The 19821-nt window shown below is 35.7% G+C and overlaps 1 protein-coding gene across 2 annotated transcripts in view; it reads left to right on the plus strand.

Moving 5' to 3' along the window:
* The window catches only part of Fign (fidgetin, microtubule severing factor), a 119346-nt gene extending 100015 nt beyond the window's left edge, over positions 1-19331 (plus strand). For both annotated transcript variants that reach the window (XM_076865923.2, XM_076865924.2), the window contains one exon: positions 15178-19331. In XM_076865923.2, the coding sequence (XP_076722038.2) occupies positions 15178-17432 (2255 nt within the window). In that variant the 3' untranslated portion in view covers positions 17433-19331. The remainder of the gene's footprint in view (positions 1-15177) is intronic.
* The last annotated feature ends 490 nt before the right edge of the window (positions 19332-19821 follow it).

A 19821-nucleotide genomic window follows, 5' to 3' on the forward strand; every position in this document is an offset into this window, starting at 1 on the left:
AAGGATGATATTAGATATCTTGGGTCCCTGAAAAAATTGAATCCCTAATTCTTTTTGAAAACTATTTGCAAGATACGTATGTGACTTCTCTGCATATTTTGATTGCAATCTAGAAGGTATGGTCAAAATTGGAATTACAAAATCCACCTTGTCCAGAGTTCTTACCCGATTAGCACCACTTCCTGTTACAATTTTTATTTTATTATGCCTAGTTGATCCATAACTTGATTTACATGTCAGTGTTAAGTTTATATGTTGCTTGTTGTCTCATTTTTGTGTGTATCCATTCGGTCTAGCTTGTGTTCCTAAAGTTAGAAATGTAGCCAACACAATTTCTGCCAACCTAACCAGTGTGAGGTCTTGATGAAATATTTGTTAACTAGGTGCTCAATTCCTAATTGAAATTCATAACTAAAACCATAGCTTCATCAGTATGGAATGTTATTTTTAGAACTCACAAAAGGAATGGTTCTTATTCATCATTATTATTATTATCATTACCATTATTAGACATCTCAGAGCCTCTTAACTTTTGGAATAAAAGCAAATGTACAAAAATATACATTCTTTTTATAAAACATTCATAAACGGTATGAGTCATAAAAAGGTATGCAAGGCTATGAGAAGGACCTCCACAGGCACTTTAGAGGACTAAATTTTCTTAGTTTTTGTCTGTTTATTTTTTAAATCTAGTAGTGAGTCATTTGAAGACAAAAATACAGGTTTTCTAATAGCTTTATGCACTGGTTTATGCTTTTGTTGTTCAGGGTACGAATTCAGTTAAGACTTAAAGAAACAGGAAGATATTTTGATCTGAAGGCTGTATGAATTCATAAGGGAATGAGTTTGGTTTCTGCTCTGCTTTGTAATGCAAAGAAGTGCATTCCACAAAATCAAATGAAACAAGTCATTAATTTGACAGTCTCAGTTCTCATAGTCTTATTGATTCAGAAAGCTGAAAACAGTTATGGAGGCTTATTGGTTCCAATTAGGAGTTGTGAAGCTCGCGAGATTAGAAGAAATTGAGATTTCATTGGGAGAGGAATCATTCAGTAACAGAATCCTTCTTAACAATTTGTCACAAATGGGTATAAACTGTTGGTCTCCTGTTATTTTTTATTCTTTTTCACTTATAGATTATTGTGTTCTTCAAGTTAGAAATTAAGACCAAGGCAACTTCTGCCAACTTTCTATAAACCAGGGTAGGATCCTAATGAAATACCTATTAACTCAGTGCTCAATTCCTAATTGAAATTCATAATTAAAACCATAGCTTTATCATTATGGAAAGTTATTTTCAGAACTCACCAAAAGAGTGATTCTTATACACTATTTTTATTATTGTTATCATTACATTATTTGACATCTTGGACCTCTTCAAAAGCAAATGTAAAAAGCATGCATTCTTTTTAATAAAACATTCATAAATGATATGAGTCATCATCATTTGTGTTTCACAATGTTCAGAATCTCATTTCAAAGTGATTGTGTCATCTTTTGGATTGCTTTTAGAAAGAAATATATTTTATCTTATCACATGAGAGGTTTTATTTAATGAATACAAGCTGGAAAGGTTTCCATAAGTGTTTTGAGTTGTTCTCAAAAAATATTTCCAGTTCCTATATAATTAATATATATGTATATACCTCAAGATATACTCTACTGATGGAATGAGCATTGTAGTTTCTATAGATATATACTTATTTTTAGCACAACCAGCATCTTGCATGGAAATACTCCTATCCTTACAGGTATATGCCAGTTTTTATTTTCCCCTTCCTTATCAGTAAGAAGCCCAGCTAACCCATGACTGCCCTTAGTGCATATAAATAATATATATCTATAATAATACCCTTTAATGGAAAGAGCTTAGAAAATAATTATAAAATAGAAACAATCAAGGAGAAAGTGGTGTTCATATGTTTTAGGATAATATTTAATAAAACAATATAATGTTTATATATATATATATATATATATATATATATATATATATATATATAGTATGTTATTTATTATGAAAGGTCAATATTTCTTCAAATAGTCCTTTCAGAATTTTTATTTTTTTTGGTATGTTAAACATAGTGATTTTTTTTCCTAATGAACACACACAAAAAAAAATATATATATATATATATATATATATATCTGAGATAACTTTTCATGATTTGTCATAATAAAATGACAGGATGGTTTTTTTATGACGTTTGGGAATGCCAATGAGAAAAGAATTGATGACTAATATCAGTCATAAAATCCTTGGTTACCATTTGTTAAAAAAAAATACCTAACTGAAAATTCTTTTGATCAGTTTGGCACTAATCTAAAATTTGCTGTACAGTGAACAAAATCCTACTCTAATAAAAGATGGCTTCAATTCCAAGTATATTTAAAATAGAAAAATAAAATTATTATAATAAATCCAACATCACAGCAACCAATTCAGAGAGCTTAATTATGACACTACTAAATGTGAAAATCTATTCAGTGCTAGGAACACTTTTCACATTACATTCACGCTAAAGATTGGCTGTTAAGAGCTCATTACTGGTATTTTTCTAAAGAGTGGTTTATTAAACACAGTTACCTAATAAGCATCTTTGGTGGTGAAAATTGCTGAAAACAGTAATGAGTCTGATTAGACTTCATTTCAATTACGACAGCTTGTCTAGGGGAAAAAAAAGCATATATATAGATATAGATCTCTCTCTGTCTCTTTCTCTCCACACACACGCGTGCACACACACACATGCACGTGCGCACACACACACGCACACACAATATCCTTGCTGCTGCTTTGGAAGCTATAAGACACCACAGAGTTCAAAAAGGAAAAAAAAATCACCTCTATATTTCCTTTCCACCACTCTCTAATGAAGAGAGAATTGTCCAAGTCATCATCCAATTTACACACTGGGAAACTGGATGGACAAAGTGGAGGCACAATCATGTTTGCTTAAAAACAGCAAAGGCTGCCTTGACTAATATGTCTAAATAAGGTCACCTTTGGTTTCTCTCTGGTTTCATTGTGGTTGTCTTCATAGCAATATAAAGCTATAAAGGAGGGAGAAACTTAAAAATGATTCATTCCTATTTGGTTTGTGGAGGTTGTTCTCCAGATTAATAGGCTCAACCTTTCAATTATGTTTTCTACATGGACTTCTGCCTAAAATCATAACAATACAGGAGGCTGTTGGATTATGCATGCTAATTATCAGACCAATATTTTAATGCATGTATAGGGAGAGGAAAAATAAAAGCAACAAAGCTTTATAAATGTGCACTAATATTTCACAAAGTGCAAAGGATTGTTCAGTAGACACACAACTTGATTTTTATATTTTTTAAAAAGAGAGTTACTTAGCTGTATTTTGCAGAAAACCTCCTATTAAATCATGCCTGGACTATTACTACTAAAACTGGGCAGGGTGGGCCTGTTAATGTAAAAAAGCCTTTAAGTGATTAAGCTGTCATTGTTGTCATTTGCGTACTCTAGTAACACTTTAATGCTTCTGGGAGATATGGCCAGAGATGCAATCCGCTATTTTATTCTATATTTTTAATAGATTCTTTTAAAGGTATAATATCATTTGACATTGAACTGGATAAAATAATTTCTAAAGCAAAATATGAAAACAATGGTTAGATATAAAAGCACTAAATAAAAATAGGGCACACTAAAACGTCTTTGGCCGAAAAATCTGCACACGTTAGCTAAGTGATTTTATATGGCCCAGAGATGAAAAGTAAAATATAAATGAAATTGCCATATGCTTGTGTGTATACTGATGCTGTTAAAAAGACCTATTAAAAAGAAGTGTTTTTACAGATATATCAGTTTAATGAGTAGGAATGTACTTCTAGACCTATGATTCAGCATGAATTCTATGAATTATCTACAATGATTTTAAAAACTATTGTATTTACTATTAACAAAAAATAGTTAACAATGGGATACTTTCCTATGTAACTCAATTATAGTTTTAAAGTAATGATTTGCTTTTTATGTAAATTCAGACCTTCCCAAAAATGAATACTCAGCTAAGGAAATAAGTGTTCATGGTGTGTTTTGAGATCATAAATAAGATTTTAAGTTTTATAAATGTCGAGCTTTTTGATGTATTTGAACTGGTTTAAAAAAAACACAAAAATCAAATATATAGCCAAATAAAAATTTAAGCAGTGCTGAATTTTGATTAAAAATATGATGTACATATTACACGTTAGTTAAATAAGAATTTGGTTTTGGTGTGCTGGGGTACAAGTCAGTGATAGAGTATGTTCTTAGAGTGTATAAGGACTTATGTTTAGTCCCCAACACACCAGAGTATGTACTTACAGTGTATCAAGACTTGTGTTTAAGTCTCTAATACTCCTCAGACCACCACAGGTGCATTAGAATGTATTTTTTTTGTAGTCAGATATTATTAATAATTAGGCTTTTACGACACAGACATTAAGGAGGATGATAGCAGTTTTCAAACTGACATTTTCTTCTCTCATTCCTTTTCCTCATTTTCTGTATGTCCTTTCCAAACTACGAATACATATGCAAAATTACAGACACCTATTTTTGATTTTTACATAACCTACTTGTGTTATCTGTATAGTTCTGTATACATTTTTGATTTCCTGTTACTTTGGGGATTTGAGTGCAATTAATGAGATAAGACAATTTGAAGAAGTAGCAGAAAGATTTCACTAAACAACTAAAACTAGAAAATGTAAAATTAAGCTTGTTTCAACTTATCATCTCATTTCCAACTATGACTGAAACACGGTATTATCCATAACCCAGGAGGTATTAAAATAGTTTATAATCATCAACAAGAATATAAAATTTTAGAATTGATTAGACCATAGAGAAGTAACATCATTCCAGCTTTTAACTCTACTGAAGACAATATTGAAAGCAACATTATTTTTAACTGCTCTATTAGAGACAAAGTAAGCCACACGTGTTTCCTCACAGCAGAAGAGAATTGAACTGGGATTATTTGGAGAATTATAAGCAAAAGAAGGAGATCTATATGTCATGTGATTAATACACATAAGACTGGATGGACCATTTTATTCAATTTAGCCAAAGCTTACACTTTAAAAAAAATATGCAACATCATTATCCATGTAACAGTAGATGAAATTGTGCTGTTAATTACTGTCATAAAGAACACAATCAAGATGGGATAGGAAGAAACAATTTATTTCCTTGTGGTCTGTCCTGTTAGCACATTCCCATGGACAGTGGTGTTGGGCACCTCCTCCAGGACGGGAAATGCCACTTCCTTTGAAGATGCTGGTCTCCTCTGCTTCTGTCTTGTTATGCAGCATTCTTTGTTTTTACAAATGAAAAAGCCAACAGCACTAACAATCAGACCTTCATTCACATTGCACTTTAACAAGGTTCTGTTTATCTGGAAATCAGAGCATCCCAATTATAGGTGGAGTCTAGATTTATTTCCCCAGACCCTACTTGGAACAGGGTGGGGAAAATACAAAGGTGATAATACTGCTGTCCCTGCTGAGAGCACTTCACTTTTCATCCTGGGCCATGCTGGTGTATTCTAAAGCAGTTTATCTTCATATGTCCTCTTCTGTGGAAGAAACAACACTAAACCTACCAAAACTCATTTCATATGTAGCTTTTTCCACTGCCTTCAGATCAAAGTTATTTTCTTCAGGCTGGACTAAATTATACACAGGTCCCAGGAGTGAAGGACACTGAATTAATGCACTATGTCACCCAACTCTGACTATAGAGTATTTTTTTTTAAATCCAAGACACTATTTTGCTATTGCATTAAAAATTAATGCATGAATTGCCAAAAAGAAAAAAATTATAAATAGCCTAAACAAAATTTGTCTGCATTTTGCACACTTGAGGTTCACCTAAAGCAAAGAGTTTTTAAGGAGAATGGTAGAAGGATTGTATTATGTAATATGTAAATAATGCACTTCCTCCCTTTCTAATTATATGAGAGTTCTCAGTCTTAAATAAGCATTTTTAGGTAAACTATCTTTCTAGAATTAAGTTCCAGAGAAACAGAAAAGAGGATGAATGCAAATTCCATTTACACAAGGTCATGGGGTTTGGGAGATTCTGAATTTGTTTATTGACCCTTGTCAGCTTGGTGTGTTGGGCTAAAATGAATAGAGTTAAATTTAAATATAACTAAATTGAGCCTTACATTTAGATACTTGAAATAGAATATACACATGCAAGTAAGTATTTACAAATAGGTTTGTACTTAATGCTTAAGTGTAACATTTTAGGATTTTTGACTGAGAAAATCAGGCAGCCATATCATAATACAAGGTAGCAGGTTGCCTTAGTTGGTGTTAATTAAAAGTGTAAACATACATTATGTAGAAAATAGTATCTTTTGAATCACCTGTAATAATCTCAGTCTTTTAGGATGATTGTAATTGTTATCTTTGAAAAGTCCCTTTTAAACAATATTATCCAAAGTACATGTATAAAGACACAAATTGGAGTGAATATACTTTGTATACAACCAGAGATATGAAAAATTGTGCTCTATATGTGTAATAAGAATTGGAAGGCATTTCATTGTCATACACAAATTTAGAAAATTAATAAAAAAAAATTAAGCATAAGGATTCAGAACACTTGGGAAATGTACAATACTTTTGGCATTAGAATTTCTTTCTCTGGGTCCATCATATAGGCAAGATGCCATGATTCTAGCATGGGGTTCTCTGGTTGTGTTAACCCCATTTATCCCTGCATGCTACACAGCTCACCTGTTATTTACACACTTAAGAGAGTTGATTCTGCAGAACAGGGAAATGCTCTGTTGTGACACAGAGCATACATATTCATTAGCCCTGGCAGTCCCTATGGACTTATGCGATGTCCTGATGATCTTTGTATGACAAAAAGAACTGGGGGAAGGGCTGATAGTCTTAATGGATTGAAAAACATACATGGGAAGATGAAGAGACACATGAGAAATGAAAGGCTGCAAATAACAAATTTAAAGGTTAACTATAAAGCACTACTTAAACTGATGATAAATTGTCAAAAATTCACAGAAGTAGCAACAATAATACGTGTGTCTTCACATGGGAAAATAACCACTTATCTCAGACTCTTTCCCTTGCAATAGTTGATGACACCTGACACTAAGATTAGGAATATGAATCATTGTATATTTGGATTGTTTGTATATGCAGTGATATCTTCTTGTGAATTATTTACCAGATGATTCACAGTTTTGGTCACTGTTTTTAGTTTTAGATTATTAATAAAATTGCCTTGTTGTTTTTTGGGGGTTTTTTTGCCCAGAAACTTTAAGCTTCCCTCCTCCCCCACACACAAATCATGTCAATCATATTTTTAAACTCTGAGGATTTCTCTGTGTGAGTATATGTTCATTTGTATAGTTTAAGTATTAAAAATTTTAGAGTCCCACAGGAAATACATGTACTTATTTTGAATTATGATCATGATTTCCTGAGTTGTTTTGAATGATATGGTGTAGAGATTGATCATATACTGAATATAATTTCTGTGGTCTGAAAGTGATATTTCTGTCATCAGTGTAATTTGTTTTGCATAAGTATTTTGCTTTCATCTTCATAAATATAAGCCACCTTCTTAAATGTCTTGCATATATTAAAAATAACGACCAGTCAGATCCACTCATCCCAAGCTTCATCTTCAGTATGACAATATTGGCAAAATAGTTTTATTTATTTGATTATATTTTGATGAGTGAATATTTAATGCATTTCAAGTTATAAGTCACCTCCAAGTTAAATTCAAAGACAGGTCATATCCCATCCCAGTCCAAGTTATGGTGCCTGCAACACCGAACACAGGCTCTCACTAGGCTGATAACAAAAAGGATGATATCAGCCACTTGCCCAGGACCATTCATCTCATTCATCTAACAACTTTCTGTACAAAAAAAAGAAGCACACCTTTAGAGTAAATTAAACAGCCTACCCCAAAGTTGTAAAACTAATGCAACCGAGTAACAGAAGATGCTTTACTACTAGAGTAAACTTAGGTTTGTGGTATCAGAATCTATAGCATATTCAAAGGACCATATAAGGAATGGTGGAGATGGCTAGATGGAAGACAACAAGGAACTATATCTGATAAATGTGTAAAAAGGAAAACTGAAACAATTATCTTGAACAAGTTTTTTAAGGATAACATTATCCATCATTCCACACTACTGTACTAATGACCGTGATTATAGGAGAAAATTAGCACTTATTTTTAAGAGGAAAAGGGATGCTTTCTTATGAAAAATAGTATTTAAAATTTTTTTCTTCTAAAAAGTTTTTTAGAGCACTACATTTTCTTGCTGGTTTTCAAAAAAATGTACATAAGTGAGGAAACTCATGCTTGAAGCTTCAGAGTGAAGTCATAAATTCATATGGCTATGTGACCTGTTAGATATAAAAATATGTGATGTAATAGGAAATGGAACACCATGATGTGGAGGAAAGGTTATATTGTGTCCAAAGAGGAAGTAGGTACACAGATTTAGCCAGCTGTTGCCAGGCAAGAATGAGATATTCTAAGATCTTTAGCTTGTCTTAAAAATAAGAAATATATAAGTTATATAATTAGAATATCTTATTTTTGGACTGGAAGTTTATGAGCATTCTTAATTGGTTCTAAACCTCTAAGTGCTTTGTTTCTTAGTTTTTTCTCTTCAATGTTGAGCCACTGATAACATAAAAAATATGAAATAAGATACCATGAAAAAATTTTTGAATTTCTGACACCTTTTTGATCAAGGAAATATCTTTTTGTGTTCTGCTGAGTATGAAACAATTTCATACTCATTTGCATTCAATTTTTCCACTGGAAGATTTCCTCTTCAGTAGCTATCCTGAAGTTGAAGAAAAACTGATCTATAAAATCTGGGAGTGACTTCGCCTATTTTCTCTCTAACCAATGTTCTTTTATGTTTAGTGCACCTCTAGCTTTTTAAAAATAAATAATAATAATTTTGCAGCAGCTCATCCTTGGAAACTATTTTCACAAAATGCTATTATTTTAGATAATCCTAGCACCTCATAGCAATCTAGGAGGATAGACCACCCAAGTTTCACAGTGGAGGAAAAGGAGTACATTGTGCCTGAGCAGCTTGACCAAGATTAGAACAAGTAATTGACAGGCAGTGTCAGTGGTCTGATGTCCAATCTGGAAATTTTCACTCTTCAAACAAAGTTGTAAAGCTTGTTTCTTTAGTCGCTTTCTACCTCAACCATCTAGTAATAGCTCCAAGTAAAATTCTGGGATACACAAGCTTGTTAATAGCCCCCCATAGGACACTATAGTAAGGAAAATTCAGAACTGAAAGTGAGGCCATCTAGAGTGAACTAAGACATTTTTTAAGTTCTGTTAATCCACAAAATCAAGAATGTAATTTTATAGAATGTAGAATGTGAAATTTTAAAGAAGACAGAAAGCTGAAAGGTTTTTATCACCTTGTAAAACAAACTAGATTCCCTTGAGTCACATAGAACCCCAAAGCTTGCATATAGTACATCGTGAGTTTGATGTCTAAGTAAATTTGAGACTCCCTCTATCACATGAAGATTAGAAAATAATTGTAGTTTTGGTATACTCATGATGGAACCAAATTAGGAGGATTAAAGCGAATATGTCATTTTAGTGCTTCTCTCCCACATTCCCCCCCCATTTATTATTTTTAATCTACTGTTATAGTTTTAGGTTAGGAATTATCAGGAAATAGGCTGAGGAAATTTCCAGATCAAATGCATTAGTACATCTAATCCTGGGTACTGCTTTCTTGGCCTCTCAGCTGACAAGGATGACTAGATATGCGAACAGGGCTGCTGAGTCTGCTCAAACACTTCATCTAGTCCTCACTCCCTTGAAGAATAACAATTAGATATTGCACAGGGCAGGTTTTCAGTACCAGAAGGTTTGGAGTCCCTCTCTCTGCATAAACCTATATTTTTAGCAAATGAATTTGCTATTCTTTACTTAAAATTCTGAATTCTCTGTTTGTTCCTAATAGATGATGAATTTGTTGCATTACTAGGCTGAGGGGACTGTAAACTGGTATAATTACTTTGCTATATTTACTCTAGTTTTAATTGTTTTCTAGAGAGAGCCTTGCTAAACACTATTAAATTTTTTAGATGTTAAAAAGCAGTGATGAAAAGTTGAGAGGTAAAGTAGATCAGTGGACTGGAATAGGCAAGCTGAGGTGGTGCAGCTCTCCCAGAGCAGGCAAGCCCGCCTTGCCTGCAGGTGTTTGCCTCAGGTTTCTGCCCTTAGGAAGTCTGAGAAAATGTACAAATGAGTGCTGAGTCCCTAGCAGCCAGAATTACCCTATGGGAACGTAGTTGAAGAGGGCTGCTATAGACCTGCCAAACTGTTGAATAGCATATGCTTATTAAGGGTGGGAGCGGTATCATGAGTGTGTACCTCAATTAATATTTACAGGAATATCGATAACAGTAGATTCTAGAAGACCTAGCATTTTATTTCTAATTTCCACCCATCCTGAAATTTGTGTTCATACCTCTCAATTTTCTATGTAACTCTTTCTTTGTAACTTTGAGACTATGGCAGAACTTCAAGGGATATCACAGTTGCTGTTTCACAACGAAAAAGCAAAATAAAAGAAGTAACAGGGCAGTAGCAGTTTAGTAATTGAACCTAAGCTCTGAAATGTTTAATGATAAGAATGGTAAATGTTATCAAAAACCACCAAGTTATATAGAAAATATAGACTTCCTGATTTATATGTGCGTGCGTATATATATATATATATATATATATATATATATATTCATCCTATAACAATAAAATAACAAAACAGAGGTTTTATTGTAGCACCTGCCATCTCTATTCAACACTTATGACAAAATATCTTAAAAGCAATTTTCTATTAAATTATTTTTAAAAGGAACACATTGCATTGTGAATTTTGCCAGCTGTGTTAAGAATTTTCTCCTCCTTTCAAAAATAAAATTTGATGTTTTGGAACAATTTTTACTCACCTCTAAAACCTATTTTTCTTAGTTTCCTGTTTTCTGATGTTTTACTGTACCTGTTTAAGCTCTTTCCCAAAAGTAGTGGGAGTTATTATTCTGGAGTCAAATATCTAATAATGCAAAAAGAATGTGTTTTCTGAGGTTTTTCTTTTCCTCTTCTGAGAAGTCATATAAAAAGCTGTTTTTCAGCCTCTCTCCTTTGGGGGTGCCAAATTAAGGACTGCCTCTCATTCACAGATAGGAGTAGCACAATCAAATGGGGTGTGATTGTTTTGTTCAAAGAACATGCGGTTCTGCATTTCCTTCATTTCACATCAAAATTATCATAGCCAATAAACAGAACAGCAACTACAAAACAAGTTTGCTATTACTTCTAAATTAGTGTTAAAATTCAAGAAACTGGTAAAATGGCTCTAAGGCCAGGACAATATGCTGAACAGTGATTTCTTAAGATCCCACTAATATTAAGAACTAGTTAATGGTTAACTATGATTATGCTTTCAAATAGCAGTGATGATTTGAAAGCACTGGATAAAACCTCATGTTTCAGGGTACGTGAACAATTTTGTTTCCTTAAGTTTAATCAAAACTCAATCTTGTCTTTTGCAGCCCTGCTAAGGTTATTGTTATTTAGTATGCATCAATAAATAAACTTCCAATTATCTTGGTAAGCACATCCAAAAATAGCTTGAGATTTCAAAGGCAATGGTGTATCTAGTAATTGTTCCAAATAAATAATTTTGATAGATAGGATCTTTTTTTAATTTCAGATGAAACAGAAATCTTATGAAATTTAATTAGTTTTGCTAGAGTTAAACTATGCAGAAATACCCAGTGAAAATGGACATTCTGTTTTATTAACTGCATATGTTCATCTTTTATACCAGTTGTAACTTGTTAAGAGCATTTTAAAATTTTTTTTTTGTAAATGATTAATTTACAAGAAAAGTTATTTAAGTTGAAAAAGGTGAAGGATTTTACATTCTGCTTTAATATATTATATGTATATATTTATGTGTGTATATGTGTATATGCATGACAACTCTAAGCCAGTTTAATTTTTGTTAAAAGGTATTTTTCTCTATCATGTTTGATCTGTATGTTAACTAATGCCAACAGTATTTAGCTCAGGCAAATGAAAGGAAGACCCGCTCTTTAACTTTTGAGTGTGTACTTGCGTGTGTGTGTGTGTGTGTGTGTGTGTGTGTGTTTTGTGGTAAATTCCATTGCCTGTGACTTTTAAATTATTTTCTGAGACCTTGCTGCAAACTGTTTATTCATGTCTCTCTTGTATATAGCTCCTAAAATGCCCAGTCATAGGATATGTAAGTTGTTATTTTCTCTACTCATTATTTTGATAATATTTAAAGAAAAAAAATCCTCATAGAAATTCCCTAGAAATAACTTACAGGACTAATGAATTTATAGGTCTTTTAGACAGTTCTACATTACAGTCACATTAATATTCTCTGCTTTTTATAAGGCTTGAAGTAAATCCCATGACACTAGAAGAATTTAGATACTGATTACTCGCGATTGGTTCCTGGTGATTTGCTCTTAATAATTTCCAGTTGAATTTAATGAAAGTATGATTCCTGAAATGCTGCTTCATTAAAATTGCATCTTTTTCTCTTTAAGTGTGGTTTCAGTCATTTCACCCATTTTGTGGTGTGTTTTCCTCCCCGTTAAAAAGCAATGATTGAGAAAGCCAAGACAATTAAGCATATCACTTTAGTTCTTCCTAGAACCCACTGCCACAGCCTCTCTAAGCGAACTGATGCGAGTTGCACTTCATCAGGATTCACAGTACTATTTTACCTTTGGAAGAGATTATTTTAAAATGTGCAAAATTTTTAAACAAAAATATACAAAGATTGGGGTATCCGAGGGAAAGTGAAGAAAAAAATCTGTTGCATATACAAGAGAAATAAGGTCTTTCATTATTTTTACTAGATATATACGCATACACATATATAAAGGTTGATTAAGTTATACTGTGCAGCATTCAGACTTAATTTAACTGAGTTGGTGATTTGCAAATGAATATCTACATGGATCCTTTTTTAAAATACAAATGCAAATGAGTACAACTGCAGTAAAATATATTTGCAAATGAATCCTGTTGCTTTATTCATTTATTGTGTAATTACTGCAATCCTTCCCACCTTGTTTTCAGTATTTCTTAATCATTAAGTCGGAAGCATGACAGCAGTGCCAGCCCTGGCATGATTCTCTTTGACTAAAACCTTGTAAATTAACACAATTAGCACAGCATCATCCTGCTAATTAACTTCCAGTGTCTGGTGCAGTGGTTTTGCAAACAAGGAAGAGGGAGTCAGAAGGGAATCAACATGCCATTCTGTTACCAAACTGTGTGCTGTGTTCAGTTTAGCTCAGTAAGTCAAAGCTGGCCATGTCAGAAGCCAGAGCCAGGCGATGAAGAGCTAAAGGGGTTGAAGGAGGAGAACAGAAGGTGGTAGAAGCTGTCAAAATAGACTGGTAATTCAGAAGGGAGCTGATGCCACAGATGCTTCAGTTAGACCAGGCCTCCTTCTTATCAAGGAATCTCTGCCAGAGGGCACAAGACGGTTTGCAAAATTCACTTTGGGTAATACAAAGGAGATTAAGGAGGCATAATATAGCTGTACCAGAACAGGAAATGTTCCAACCAAGCAGAAATTAGAATGGGATGATAGGATAATAGGAAATAGGAGAACAGGGTTCCAGTTTTCTTCTGCAAATAACTATCTGTGAGGCCTTGAAGGGTGCTTTGGGAATCTCTTTGGACCATGTTTTTCTAATCTGTGAAATAAGTTCATTTTCAAGATCTTTTTAAAAGTTTAAATTCAAATGATTTCCTGATTCTAACTGCTTAGTATGTTCACTTAAGTGGGGAAAATACTTATTTTACAGTGTGTTCAATAGTCACTTTGCTTCAGTTAGTAATCTAGCAGATGACAGAATTACCTATATGAGCCCATTATGTAGTATTATTTTTTCAGTTTCTGCCACACACAGCTTCCTATAGAAATGTAAAGAGTTAGAAACAGAATCTCTTTCCAGTCTTACCTTCCTTTCACTTTAGTTCCCCCTCATATGCATATATATATATATATATAAATATATATATATATATACGATCATACGTATTATATGTATATATGTTCTGCCCTCCCCTCTTGGTAAGATGGAGACTATAAAGGGAGGAGGATTATAAGAGAAGAAGGGAGAATGCTAGAAGACGGACAGACAAGTGATGCTTGTTTTTTTTTCCAGAGACTCAACAACAGAACTGAGAGGCAGAAAGGAGCCAGTTGTAATTCATACCGAGTTGTAGGCTTTGTGCGATGAAAGCGATGGAGCGCTGCCTGGGAGATTGCTTTGCTGCACTCCACGAAGCAGATTTGAAACTGTCGTGGACCACTTTAGATGAGAGTTGGATTATGGAATGACCTGCTATGTCTGTGTCATATTGTTCTGCGCAGGGAGCATTATACTGTGCTAACTAGGTGTTCAGTACCAAATAAGAGAGGTATCCTAGATGTGATCTGTCAGCTGTGTCTCATTTTTATATTGTTAAAATATAAAACAGAAACTGTGATGTGAAGAGACAGAATAGCTAGATATTGTACATGTTAATACTATCATATGCCAGATATTTAAAATCCATGAATATTTTATTGGGAGAACCCATGATTGAATTCTCATCTGCAGAAATGTGTGTGTACATATATATGTTTGTGTATGTATGTGTAATATACAGTAAATTGATGGGCTTGACAGAAATAGATTTGCTTATTATTTAAAAATGAAAAGCATTGGGTCTTCTACAGAGTTTTCTTTTAAATGCAGTTTACTTTTATAGAGGGCTAAAATTCAGTTCATTTTAAAGAGTTTATATTATAGAGATCTGATTGGAAATGTAGCTCAGTGGTAGAGTGCTTGCCTAGCATGCACGATGCCCTGGGTTCAATCCTCAGTCCCACAAAAGCATAATACAGAGATCATAATGGGTACTGTAAGCTGTGGATATTCTTTATAATGTAGATATCATTAATGGAAGATAATAGGTGAAAAAAGCATTTGGGGGGAAAGCTTTAAGACGTATGATGAATAGCTATGTGAATTAATTGTTTCCACCACCCTCCCCCAAATCCTTAGGCTTGAAGATGCAGTGGACGCCGGAGCATGCCCAGTGGCCAGAACAGCACTTTGATATCACCTCAACCACTCGGTCTCCTGCCCACAAAGTTGAAGCCTACAGAGGTCATTTGCAGCGCACCTATCAGTATGCTTGGGCGAATGATGACATATCTGCTCTGACTGCATCCAACCTACTAAAAAAGTATGCAGAGAAGTATTCTGGCATTTTGGAAGGTCCTGTGGACCGACCTGTTCTCAGCAACTATTCAGATGCACCATCGGGACTAGTGAATGGTCGGAAAAATGAAAGTGAACCCTGGCAGCCTTCCTTGAATTCTGAGGCCGTGTATCCCATGAACTGTGTTCCGGATGTTATTACCGCCAGCAAAGCTGGAGTCAGTTCAGCCCTCCCTCCAGCAGATGTCTCTGCAAGTATAGGGAGCTCTCCTGGGGTGGCCAGCAACCTGACAGAACCTAGTTACTCAAGTAGTACCTGTGGAAGCCACACCGTACCTAGTCTTCATGCAGGGCTCCCATCTCAGGAATATGCCCCAGGATACAACGGATCATATTTGCATTCTACTTACAGTAGCCAGCCAGCACCTGCACTTCCTTCACCTCATCCATCTCCTTTGCATAGCTCTGGGCTCCTACAGCCACCACCGCCACCTCCTCCACCACCAGCCCTGGTCCCAGGCTACAATGGGACTTCTAACCTCTCCAGTTACAGCTATCCCTCTGCTAGCTATCCTCCTCAGACTGCTGTGGGGTCTGGGTACAGCCCTGGGGGTGCACCCCCCCCTCCTTCAGCATACCTGCCTTCAGGAATCCCTGCCCCCACTCCCCTGCCCCCCACCACTGTTCCTGGTTACACCTACCAGGGTCATGGTTTGACACCTATTGCACCCTCGGCTCTGACAAATAGTTCGGCAAGTTCTCTCAAAAGGAAAGCTTTCTACATGGCAGGGCAAGGAGATATGGACTCCAGTTATGGAAATTACAGCTATGGCCAACAGAGATCGACACAGAGTCCTATGTACCGAATGCCCGACAACGGCATTTCAAACACAAATCGGGGGAATGGCTTTGACAGAAGTGCTGAAACATCATCCTTAGCATTTAAGCCAACGAAGCAGCTAATGTCCTCTGAACAGCAAAGGAAATTCAGCAGCCAGTCCAGTAGGGCTCTGACCCCTCCTTCCTACAGTACTGCTAAAAATTCATTGGGATCAAGATCCAGTGAATCCTTTGGGAAGTACACATCGCCCGTAATGAGTGAGCATGGGGACGAGCACAGGCAGCTCCTCTCTCACCCAATGCAAGGCCCTGGACTCCGTGCAGCTACCTCATCCAACCACTCTGTGGACGAGCAACTGAAGAACACCGACACGCACCTCATTGACCTGGTAACCAACGAGATTATCACCCAAGGACCTCCAGTGGACTGGAGTGACATCGCTGGTCTCGACCTGGTGAAGGCTGTCATTAAAGAGGAGGTTTTGTGGCCAGTGTTGAGGTCAGATGCATTCAGTGGACTGACGGCCTTACCCCGGAGCATCCTTTTATTTGGACCTCGGGGAACAGGCAAAACATTACTGGGCAGATGCATAGCTGGTCAGCTGGGGGCTACGTTTTTCAAAATTGCTGGTTCTGGACTAGTCGCCAAGTGGTTAGGAGAAGCAGAGAAAATTATCCATGCCTCTTTTCTCGTGGCCAGGTGTCGCCAGCCCTCAGTGATTTTTGTTAGTGACATTGACATGCTCCTTTCCTCTCAAGTGAGTGAGGAACACAGTCCAGTCAGTCGGATGAGAACCGAATTTCTGATGCAGCTGGACACTGTACTAACTTCGGCTGAGGACCAAATCGTAGTAATTTGTGCCACCAGTAAACCAGAAGAAATAGATGAATCTCTTCGTAGGTACTTCATGAAACGACTTTTAATCCCACTTCCTGACAGCACAGCGAGGCACCAGATAATAGTACAACTGCTCTCACAGCACAATTACTGTCTCAATGACAAGGAGTTTGCACTGCTCGTCCAGCGCACAGAAGGCTTTTCCGGACTAGACGTGGCTCATTTGTGTCAGGAAGCAGCGGTGGGGCCCCTCCATGCCATGCCAGCCACGGACCTTTCAGCCATTATGCCCAGCCAGTTGAGGCCCGTTACATATCAAGACTTTGAAAATGCTTTCTGCAAGATTCAGCCTAGCATATCTCAAAAAGAGCTTGATATGTACGTTGAATGGAACAAAATGTTTGGTTGCAGTCAGTGATAACGTCTTTTTTTTAAAAAAAAAATGCAATGAATGTTGGCACACACACATAAAACCTGCTACATAGGGAATAGAGCCCCTTTCCAGTAGTGTTTAAATTGCAAAGGGTACTGGGGAAGACGACAATTAAGTTGCATCTTTATAGAGTCAGGGTAGATTTGGAGGAAAAGCGGATCAAATGAGAGCTTCTGATTTGAAAGCCCCAGATGACAGAAAGCGTTCGCGGATGCTCAGTTCGGTTCAAGCTAGACAACACTCACCAAGGAGCAAGGTGCAAGTGTGTTGATTTCAGAAGGACATGAACCTCGTGTGTTGATTCCATTCTGCTGTTCTCGAGATTTAGTTGCTGTCAAGTGCCTGGAGTGGTGCTTTATTTTTTGTTTGCCTCACAATTACATTGGTGGCATGTGCTAATATAAAGAGCTTTAACTTCAAACATTATTGGACTAAAGAGATGAACGGTTGTGTTACAAACAGAAAACCAGATTTTTGCCATTTTAAGAGCAACAGTATTCCTCAATCCTGTCTGTTCTGCAGTATTAAGCTAAGAACAGGTAAAACAGGGTAACGGTAATCTGGACCTTAATTTCTGCAGTTCATTTCTTTTAATGTTCTTGTCTGCAAAAACTCAGGAAAGTGATTGTGATTTGTACAGTACCTCAAAGGAATGTGTTGAAAGCACTATGTACTGCTGAGAGTAATAGGATAGGCTTCAATGTTACTTTATATTAAAATGTATGTTTACCTCAACAATTGGAAAATAGCAAGGAAAATTACTTTGAATGTATCCAGAAAAATACTGAAGTGTGATACAACTGAATACTTATGATTTAAAGTAGAAATGGAAGGATTTTTTAAAAGTTCTTTTACTAATTATGGGGAATTAACCAGAGCAGAATAATTCTTTATGTCAATAACTGCAAGAGTTCTTAGTACATTGCTCCTTGATAATTAAGTGAAATGTTCTTAAAAGGTACACTGGTTAATGGAAAGCTACTTATTCAGTTTGTGTTAGTGTCTCGAACAGTCAGCCACAGACCTATTTAGGACCCTGAAAGTCACAGTACCTGAAAAGGAGGACTGCCTTTTACTGCCTGGCTGGTAGTGGGGGTGGTGGTGGTGGTAGTTTGCAAGTTCTCCTTAAACTGCTAGGAATGGTGTCGTTCTCTTCACTAATCTAGTTTATAGGCTTGCCGTGCTGTTTGATAGAATGCAGAGGATAGCAACCCAAACCCACTAACAAGGAAAAATTTAAAAACAACCAATATGTATCCGCAAAGAGCCTCTCCATCCCTTCCCCTTTTTTGACTTCACTCTTGTCAGTGCAATTCTGCTTCTCATTTTGAAATCCAGGCTCTCGTGCTCCTGCGTTCATTTCTACCTCAGTTTTGTTACGTTTCTCTTCGAAAGCAAAGTAGGAAATTGAAAGTGGACACACACACCACAGTATAGCTTGCCAAACATGTTGCTTTGTTTCCTTCCATCTCTCCGCATACATCAGGTTTCCCAGAACATTAGTCTTTATGCTTACTTCTGCCTCAGTCCACCACCCGCCTCTCCTAGCATATGTTGCATTTTTCTTATTTCCCCATTCCTCTTCTGCTTCCCACCAACTTGTTCTTTGTATCCTTTAATGCTTTATGTGCAACTTTTCATAGAGAGCCGGCTGATGGTCACCAATGCCTCTGAACAGTCACACTGCAGGCTGTAGCTTACCAAAGCCACTGCCCATGCATAAGCAGAACAGCCTAGCATTTTGAATGTATTTTCCTGTCTTTTTATTTTTATTTTTTTAGTTTAGAAATGCAGTAACAAAACTGTTGCAAAGCACTGGCATTTTATGTATTCAATAAGTGATGTACATTTTAATAAATAAATGAATAATAAATAAATAAATAAATAAATAAATGCAATGAGAAGCCCCGAGAAAGGTCTTTCTGTTATTTTTTTTTCTTTCAATTTTTTTTCTTTTTTTCTTTTTCTTTTTTTTTTTTTTTTTTTTTTACTGAGATCATCCACAATGTTAAATTTCCTGAAACATTTAACATAGAAAAACTAGTAAGGGACTTTATGACATTTCTTAAATTTTATGATACTTGATGATTATCCCACCCTCCACTTTTTTTTTTTTTTTAATCTTTCATGTTGGTAAAAATCGAGCAAATGAACCAGAATTTAATTCACTATGATATTCTATCACTTGAAACTGTGCTTAAACATAGATAGTTCATATTAAAAAGCAGTGCCTTTCATTAAGGATACAAAAAATAATACTTAAACGTGTCCTCTGCTTTTCACAAGTGGATAAAAAGCGGTGATCTGGGTCTACTGCATATATCCCTTGTTGTAAGGAAATTCTGGTGTCCACATTAACTTGTAAGTTCACATT

The sequence above is a fragment of the Callospermophilus lateralis genome, chromosome 9 (assembly GCF_048772815.1).
Source record: "Callospermophilus lateralis isolate mCalLat2 chromosome 9, mCalLat2.hap1, whole genome shotgun sequence".
Lineage (NCBI taxonomy): Eukaryota > Metazoa > Chordata > Mammalia > Rodentia > Sciuridae > Callospermophilus > Callospermophilus lateralis.